This window comes from Pipra filicauda, unplaced genomic scaffold, assembly GCF_003945595.2.
Source record: "Pipra filicauda isolate LSUMZ 115617 unplaced genomic scaffold, ASM394559v2 scaffold154_size2910363_pilon, whole genome shotgun sequence".
NCBI classification, from domain to species: domain Eukaryota; kingdom Metazoa; phylum Chordata; class Aves; order Passeriformes; family Pipridae; genus Pipra; species Pipra filicauda.
The window spans coordinates 1,933,292-1,942,709 of record NW_024104040.1 but is presented as its reverse complement, the minus strand read 5'-3'; the positions used below and the strand labels follow the sequence as shown (position 1 = coordinate 1,942,709).

Sequence of the window (9,418 nt, the reverse complement as noted above, 5' to 3'; positions counted from 1 at the left end):
CACATATATAAATGTCAAAGAAATAAACATATTAATTATATATATATATGTTGTGTTCATTATTTAGGATTCCAGTCAAATTGAATTGCTAAAGGAATTGATGGATCTTCAGAAAGATATGGTTGTCATGTTGCTGTCTATGCTGGAAGGTGGTAAAAATTTGAAATCTTTCACAGTTTTTCTAGAACAGTTTTTACCTTTGTGATTTTCTTCATTTGAGAAATAATGCTTTATTTTCCTTAAAGTTTTTAATTTTCACGTCTCAGTTGTCAGAAGAGTTTTTACATCTGAAAGTGAATGGGAGATTTAGCTAGTGCAGTTAATATAAATGATATTAATTCTGAATGCCAGAACTGTATAAAATCCAGGGCTAGCAGAAGATTTACTTTCTTTCCATGAACTTGGTTTCTCTTTTGGCTTAGATGAAAGAGTTTTGACTATTTAAGTTGAAATCTTGAGTTCTAAGAAGTGAACGGTTTTTCAGTCACTCTAGCACCTTTAATATATTGCATTTATTTTGGTATTGCTCTTAGCCATAACGAACAGGTTTTGATTTGTCTAGTGACTGACTAGGTTCAAGGTCCTGAAATTATGATTCCTCAGGGAATATAACCATTGTCAAGAAATAATACTACTATTGCTTTTAGCTTCTCTATAGTATTAGTGCCTCTAGTGCTAGAGTAACCAGACATACACATAGATGATTCAAAGATCTTTTTTCCTCTTTACTTCTTATGTCTATCCCATTATATTTTCTTGAGAGAATGGGAGAGCAGTAAATGCAGCATAGATTGCAGCGTAGCATGCGCTTCTACTGCTTTGCTCATAGGTCACTGAGAAGCAAAGTGAATTCTTAGTACTGTAGGCTGTGCTCCATGAATAACCTGGTGAGCCGCTCATGCTAACTAATGGGACACTGGCTCTGTCTGTGTTGTGCTACAGTGAAATTCATAATATGCTGCCCCACTTTTAGTTCTATTTTAGATGTAACAGATGTCTCTCAACAAACCTTGTTAGCTCTTCCTTTCTGTAACTTTTTTTTCCAAGTCTTAGGGTAATGTTATCAGTAAAAGATTTCTGATTTTACTGCTAGCTTCTCATATGAGTGCGTTGTCCAATAGTTTATAATTTTTAGTCTTTGATTATTTCACTAGTCATTATAATACACTTTTCTTGGATGAAACATTTACTGCCATCATTATCTCTAATATCCTGTCATCACATCTAGGTAATGTTGTGAATGGAACTATTGGAAAGCAAATGGTCGATATGCTTGTGGAATCGTCGAACAATGTGGAGATGATTCTGAAGTTTTTTGATATGTTCTTAAAATTGAAGGATTTGACTTCCTCTGATGCATTCAAAGAATATGACCCTGATGGTAAAGGGATAATTTCGAAGAGGGATTTTCACAGGGCAATGGAAAGCCATAAGCATTACACCCAGTCTGAAACGGAGTTTCTACTGTCATGTGCTGAAACAGATGAGAATGAGACTTTGGACTACGAGGAGTTTGTGAAACGATTTCATGAACCTGCAAAAGACATTGGTTTCAATGTTGCTGTTCTCCTGACCAACCTGTCAGAGCACATGCCCCATGATACCCGCTTGCAAACCTTTCTTGAGCTGTCAGAGAGTGTGCTAAATTACTTTCAGCCTTTCCTTGGACGCATAGAAATCATGGGCAGCGCAAAGCGCATTGAACGAGTTTATTTCGAAATAAGTGAGTCAAGTCGGACTCAGTGGGAGAAACCTCAGGTAAAAGAGTCAAAGAGACAATTTATATTTGATGTTGTAAATGAAGGCGGGGAGAAAGAAAAGATGGAGCTTTTTGTTAACTTCTGTGAGGATACCATCTTTGAAATGCAACTGGCTGCCCAGATCTCTGAGTCAGATCTGAATGAAAGGTCAGCAAATAAAGAGGAGAATGAGAAAGATAACCCTGAGGAAGAAGATCCTAGAATGGGTTTTTTCTCTCTTGTGACCGTGAAGTCAGCATTAGTAGCTCTCAAGTATAATTTAATGACTCTCATGAAAATGCTCACCATGAAAAGCCTGAAGAAACAGATGAAAAAAGTGAAGAAAATGACCATGAAGGACATGGTCATGGCTTTGTTTTCTTCCTATTGGAGTATTTTGATGGGCTTACTGCATTTTGCTTTTAGTGTTGTCCGGGGCTTCTTTCGCATTATCTGCAGTTTGCTGCTTGGAGGAAGCTTAGTAGAAGGAGCAAAGAAAATCAAGGTGGCTGAACTGTTAGCTAATATGCCAGATCCCACTCAGGATGAGGTGCGTGGGGAAGGAGAAGAAGGGGAGAGAAAGCCAACAGAAGCTGCATTGCCTACAGAAGACTTGACAGATCTGCAAACTTTATCAGAAGAGAGTGATCTACTCTCAGATATATTTGGGTTGGATTTGAAACGAGAAGGTGGACAGTATAAATTAATCCCTCATAATCCAAACGCTGGTTTGAGTGACTTACTGAGCACTCCCTCCTTAGCTCCAATGCCTGAGGTACAGGAAAAAATCCAGGTAAACTGTATCTTTTATTTTTGATGTATGTTTCCCTCTTTCATATGTTAGTATAGTCTTGAAATGAAATTTGCATCTCTGTTTTTCTGGATTTTCTGACATATTGTTAAGGGAATCACATATCATTACTAGGGCTTACTCTTTCTCATGTCATAAACTTGAATTTCCACAGCCTTCTCTAAGTACATGGTGTTTTGGTTTACTTTTAGCTCAGTGTTAAATTGTTTCTTCATTAATGTAAATTGAATTATCATCTTGTCTCAGAGTTTTGGTTGTTTAACAAAATCAAACAGACCGAACATTCTGCCCTCTGGGTGGTAGTCTTTTAAACTAACTCTGTAGTGTATAACAGTGTTTAGACATATTTTTAAACCTGACTTTCTGTAGGAGCAGGTGAAAGAAGATGAAAAGGAAGAGAAAGAGGAAACAAAATCAGAACCTGAAAAAGCAGAGTAGGTATTACTTTAACGTCAAATCCTACAAGGTCACTTCACTGTTGATTGCTCTGCTTGGCTGTGTGAGTTGCAGTGATACCTGTATTCTCTGTGAGGAGTGAAGTGCCTGGCACTATTAGCTGCCCTGAAGCTACTCTGAACATGACAAACTTTCAAGTGAAAGTTTATCAAGTATATTCTGAGAAGAGAACTAGTTTAGAACATCAGTTATTCTGTTTGTAGGGAGATACACAGAAATTAAAAGTTTGGCTTCAAATGTACTTCTGTGATCTTTTCATCTATCATGCTGACAGGTCAAATTAACTTCTAAATAATTCACAGTTCTTCAGATCATGTGTTTGGAGAAGGCAGCCCACTAACTCTGAGTTTCTGTAATGGGATAGCATGATGATAATCACACATCAGATGCTGACACACTCTTACTTCCATCTCCTTCTGGAGTGGGTACTTATGAATTCAACGGGTGGGCAGAAATAAAAAATTTAAAACTTGAGGCTTGACTTGTAATTGCAAGAAGAACCAAAGTTTTCTGCAGCATTTGTGAGAACCAGATAGTTCAAATGCATGAGGTTGGAGGGGGACACTTAGACATAAAGGCATTCATACAGACATACAGCTGTCAACTTACAGACATTTTGTCACTGCAACTCTTATCTGCACAATTATGAAGCGACCCTTCGGTAATAAGGTTGGCAGATTCTTGATTACCTGCCTCTGCCAGTTAGCATTCTCACTTCAAGGTACCAAAGCAACAAATTTATCTGCAGACTTAAACAGACTGTCACTCTTGCCAGTGCTTTGGACTTGTATCCCTTGAAGAGGGATACATCTCATGTGCGTGAACTGCATGAACCGCATGACTCATCATTGAGCCTCATTAAAAGATGAAATAGCCTATTTCAGTGTGTGATTTTAATTTTGTGTTTAGCAACTTTACTAACTTATTAACTTTTTTTTGACTTGACATACTATTTTGGCTTCTTTTGTATCCCAAGAGGAGAAGATGGAGAAAAAGAAGAGAAAACTAAGGAAGACAAAGGGAAACAGAAATTAAGACAACTTCATACACACAGATATGGAGAACCAGAAGTTCAGGAATCAGTCTTCTGGAAGAATATCATTGCATACCAACAGAAACTTCTTGTAAGCTGTTCTCTAGATTATGTGTTTAGCTGTTGGCAGAGACATGTACCAACATATTATTCTACCAATCTAAAGACAAATAGCATCTGAAAGACCACATTTTTCTATCCACCATCATCCATAAAAAGAACATAGCACAAAGGTTTAATGGAAATGTTAGAGAAAAGAAACACACAAATAGTATACAAGATACTAATTCTTAGGCAGAGAATTATTTTCCCAAACTCAGACCTTCAGAGATGCCTGTACATCATTAGAAAACATCCATGCATTTTTCTGGGAATAAAATTCCTGAATTTTTACAGCAGCTAATGAGCCTGTAGGATTTCTCCTTTCCTGAGAGACAACTTTAGGAAATTACAAGCTCTCCTATAAAAAGAATTGCCTAAGATACAATGCTTAACCTAAACCAAATAAGGAAAGATGTTACAGATTTTTTTCTTTGTGAAATAACAAGTTAATATTTGTCAAACATCTCAAAACCTGTAGAAAATAAGACTAATTAAATAGTAAAACTGCATATGAGAGTCTCTAAGTGAAATATGATATCCGTGAGTTAACTGTAGAACTGTTTAAAATCTATGATTTTATTAGCTAGGAGATTCCATGCATATTCACTGAGGCTAGTGTGAAATGCAGAGCAAAAAGAAATACACTTTTGCTATTTATCTAATAGATAATTGTTTAGGTACAGCCTACTTGTAACATGAATAATATAGCAAAACTACAAAACTGTAGTCACAATCTTATTAGGAAATTAGGTGTTTAAATTTTGCTTTTGAACTGAGATTAATTTTTTTAAGGCTAGTCACATAGGAGTCATGCAAATTTGACTTGATTTTTTTTTTCTAATAATCTTGTTTAATATTTCATGAATAGTCATCTATAATTAGGGCTGAAAAATTGAGGAATTCCTATGGGAGAGTTAAAGCATTCACAATGTCTACTGTAAAGGATTGTGAATTGTCAGGAATGGAAAAGGCACATTTCTGCAATCCTTTTGATTGCATCATAATGTCAGAGAAGCTTTCTACTCACAGTACTTAGGTCACAGATGAATTTTTGCTGACCTGGTAAAAATCCATTTGATTTTGGAATAGGAAAAGACTTAAAATAAACTTATGTGCAGATATTTTTATTTCTTGGTAACAATTTGCCATATGAATGAAAAATGAGCTGCAGGGAAAATGGAGACTTCTGTATTATTATTACATTACTATTACATTGTGATGTCTCTATGTTGTTTCCACGTGTATTGAGAGGACAATGAAAAAGATGTAAGATGTAAGATGCATCCTTTCTGCAAGGAGTGAAACAAAAGGTCCTTTATCCATTATTGTAATGTGGAGTAGGAGAGAATTTGTACATCACTCAAAATGTTTGTTGAGGGGTTTTTGGTTGTTTGGATTCTTTAAAAATATTTAAAATTCCATTAAAAAGTTCTGTAGGGAAAAAAACCACAAAAAACCCCCTCCATGCAAGAACCTAATAATTATGACTGAATCTTTATTAGTCAAAGTTTATTTATGTTCTGTTCTATTTTCAGAATTATTTTGCCCGAAACTTTTACAACATGAGGATGTTGGCGTTATTTGTTGCTTTTGCCATCAACTTTATCCTGCTTTTCTATAAGGTAAATATTTCAAAATATTACTTTTCAAGTAGCACAATGGAAACCATTTGGATTTTTGTAGGCAATATACCATGGTAAAACTACCTAGCCTAACATATTAAATACCTGCTTCATCCTACCACTTCAGAAATCTAGAGGAGAGCTGAAGTGCTTGTGTGAAGTAAGAAGAGACTTCCAGTACACAAATATTTACAAAGTTCTGTGCTGCAACAAAGCAGCAGGCTGTAAGGCATACCCGTGCCTCAGATGTTCCATTTCACAGTACAGTGAACCAACCAAGCCGAGCCTTCGTCGGCAACTTAAACTAATCCATGTCAGTTGAGATGTTTTCTTGTGCTGTTATGCTCTCCTGAGGGGGTGTGTGCAACAAGAAGTCACATCATGTCAAGCTGCCTAGAATATCACTGATTTTGTCAAGACTTTCAGTGTCATTAATACAACTCTAGAGTCTGTGGATTCGAATCAGTTTCTGGCAGAGCCCTGAAGATAAAGACTATATGTGGGATTGTCAGGAATTGACTGGATTTCTTCTAAGAGAGCTGTGCCCTTGAATTTGAGGTGATAAAATTTAGCATGGGCCAAATTTGCTACAATGGATAGACAGTGAAAAAAAAGAAAAGAAAAAGCACACTATCACAAGCTGGTATAACAAGATAAAAAGGTCTCACTAAGGTATTCTTTCTGGTTGTTTTTATGCCAAAAAAGTCTTACAATTGTATTGTCCTTGGTATCATTGTTTTCATCTGTACTAGTTAGCTTGTATTACTGTAAAACTCATATCAAAGGAAATACAGCTGCAATATTAAGATTAAGTGATTTAAACAGGTCTCCACATCTGCTGTGACAGAAGAAAAGGAACTTCCTGTGGTATCTGATGGTGAAAGTACAAAGTTGAACATCCTGGAAAGTGATGATGAGAGGGTCATTGCAGTGCATTATGTCCTGGAAGAAAGCAGTGGCTACATGGAGCCCACGCTGCGGATTTTGGCCATCCTACACACAGTCATCTCATTCTTCTGTATCATAGGGTATTACTGTTTGAAAGTAAGAAAAAACTGAACTTTTCTTTTGTATTCTAGGTCCAAACTCTTTTATCTGTTGAACGGTATAAATTGAAACAAAGTCATAGCAACCTTGCTTAAGCAGAGAGGGAAATCGTAAAGAAATCATATTTTGTTAGTGTAATGTAAACAGAAATTGATATGTGTTTTCAGGAAGTTACATGTCAGTCTGATCTGCTGTAATTGTCTGGCTGACAACAGTAACTTCTATCAAAAGCTGCTTGAGTCTGTCAAAGACAAGGTGTGAATGCACATGGCCAGAGGAAGCTGCATGACAGTATTTGTATTACTAGTCTGTCATCTGGGTTTTTTGGAAAGCATGCAGCATTTTGACCTATTGCTGCTGCATATTGTGGCTATACAAAATGTCTGCTTTTCATACACACACACTCTGGTGGTAGTGTTTTGGCAGGAGCTTAAGCATCTTTTGAGAATCTTACAGAAGATTTCTGTTGGGGATATGAAAAATAAAGATGTGATTTGTTTTTGCAAAATGCTTATTGTTGTTTAGGAAAACCAAATGCCATAAATCTCTGAACCTGGGAGAAATATATATGGGATGTACTTCTCCCATTTTTACACTCTTCCAAGGCATAAGCTATAGGTCAAAGTGCAGGATAGTGCTAAATTAAATGGACCTCTGCTATGACCCAGTATGGCTGCTAATTTGTCCTTATAATGTCTTATGTGGTCCTTATAATATCTTATGTGATATTTTTACTTTCCTCTTTTAATCGATAATACTTTTTCTATGCTAAAGACATGATCAGCATTTTTAGTTCATATTACTGCATTACAACTCTACCTTAAGTGTCCCTGCAGACCACTAAATACTACAACGTTTTCTTGTTGCATTGGTTGCCATGAAATATGAAAGCTTAGACTTCTGGGTTTTGAGATGTTCTCTTCTCCCACCCCATATGTTTTGAGGTTTTTTCTACTATGACTTTTTATGCTACTTTGCCACATTTTTTTTCAAACTGCATTTATTCTCTGATTAGAAGGGAAAAGCATTGTTATAATTGTTTGTCATAATGAATTGTCTTCTTTCTAATTCTGAAACTCTGAAGAAAAGTCCAAATATGGTTTCAATCTCTATCTTTGAAGATTTTGAAATCTAAAATCTTCATAACTGCAGGCCTGTATGTGATAGGTTTACTTCAGAAGATTGCTCAACATGAAATCCACTACATTTTTCTCATTTAACTATTGGAAAATAGTGTTGGAACATTTTCATTGTACCTAATGTAATCACCACATTGCCTGAGTAGTCCTAATTTTATTATTACCATTTTTGTATACTCATGTCCACTCTTGAATAGTATTACAGTCAAGGTGGGTAATGGAGGGTGAGTGCATTCTGGGGACCTGTGAAATAGTTCCAGGGAAGAGTAGGGTTTATTTTTTGTTGATAACAGATTTCTAAGAAAAATCCACTCTACTGGGACCGCTATTTACATCTACCTTCTCAGACTGTACTTTTGAATGTCATCCTGCTGATGAAAGAGAGTTGTGGGTAAAGCCTGATCCTTACTGGTTAGGTGTCTCAGCTGCTGACAAATCAAGTCTATGGAATGTGAATGTGATTTTTCTTTTTTGCTGCTTACAGTCTTTCTTTCTCTCTGCTGTGAAACCACTTTATTTCCTACTGTAAAACCTCAAGAAATCTTTAACAAGTAAAAGGCAAAATCTGGCATCTCTGGATATCAAAATGAAATCCAAAAGTGTGATCCCAAGTCAATTTTGGAACTAGACTTTCTAAGAATTTTAAAAAAGATTTTATTTTAGCTCTCTTTTCACTTGAATAACTGTAATCCCTCCATAGCAGTGAAAAGCTATTTTTATTTAAAGGATCCTTTTTCAGGGATTTTGGCCACCTTTTTATGACTGTTTGGTACACTGCAGTTTAATGATTCTGAACGACCTAATCCTTGTGCATCAATACGTTTTCCATGTTCTAGGCAATTGTCAAGCTTTTAATTTTTTTAAATACTGTTTTTGCTTTGTTCAGTTTTCATGCTTAACTTTTCATAACAACCAGATTTTCTTAAAAGTTTGCAGACATGTCAGTGCATTTTAAATAATTCCTGTCAATTTTTTTTTTAACTGCAGGTTCCACTGGTTATTTTTAAGAGAGAAAAGGAAGTGGCAAGGAAATTGGAATTTGATGGGCTATATATAACTGAGCAGCCATCAGAAGATGATATTAAGGGACAGTGGGATAGGCTTGTAATCAATACACAGTGAGTTTTTACTTACTCTGTCTCATTATAGCCTTGCAAGGAATTGTTCTTCCATTTCCACAATTATATACTTGATCATCCAGCTTGTCTGAAATAAACAATTTTTAGGGACATATTTCTAGCAAGGATATACAAAAATATACAAAATATGTCAGGCACCTGTTAGGCTAATGTTTACTAGTATTTTTAGTATTACTGTTTAGTCTTATTAATTCCTAGATTTTTACTTTAAAATTATTTCTGTTTCATAAAAGACAAAAAAATGCTCTGAGTTTTCTTTTGGCAAACACAGTGATAGTGACTCTGTATTGCTGTCAGCTCGAGAGTGAACTATGCTTTGCATCCTTTCAG

General features: G+C 35.8%; 1 protein-coding gene across 1 annotated transcript in view; it reads left to right on the top strand.

Annotated features, from left to right (window-relative positions):
* The window catches only part of RYR2 (ryanodine receptor 2), a 390,151-nt gene that overhangs the window by 359,359 nt on the left and 21,374 nt on the right, over positions 1-9,418 (top strand). The window contains exons 83-89 of the mRNA XM_039379059.1: positions 68-149; positions 1,229-2,532; positions 2,920-2,984; positions 3,983-4,130; positions 5,677-5,763; positions 6,589-6,807; positions 8,937-9,067. Of these exons, the coding sequence (XP_039234993.1) occupies positions 68-149; positions 1,229-2,532; positions 2,920-2,984; positions 3,983-4,130; positions 5,677-5,763; positions 6,589-6,807; positions 8,937-9,067 (2,036 nt within the window). The remainder of the gene's footprint in view (positions 1-67; positions 150-1,228; positions 2,533-2,919; positions 2,985-3,982; positions 4,131-5,676; positions 5,764-6,588; positions 6,808-8,936; positions 9,068-9,418) is intronic.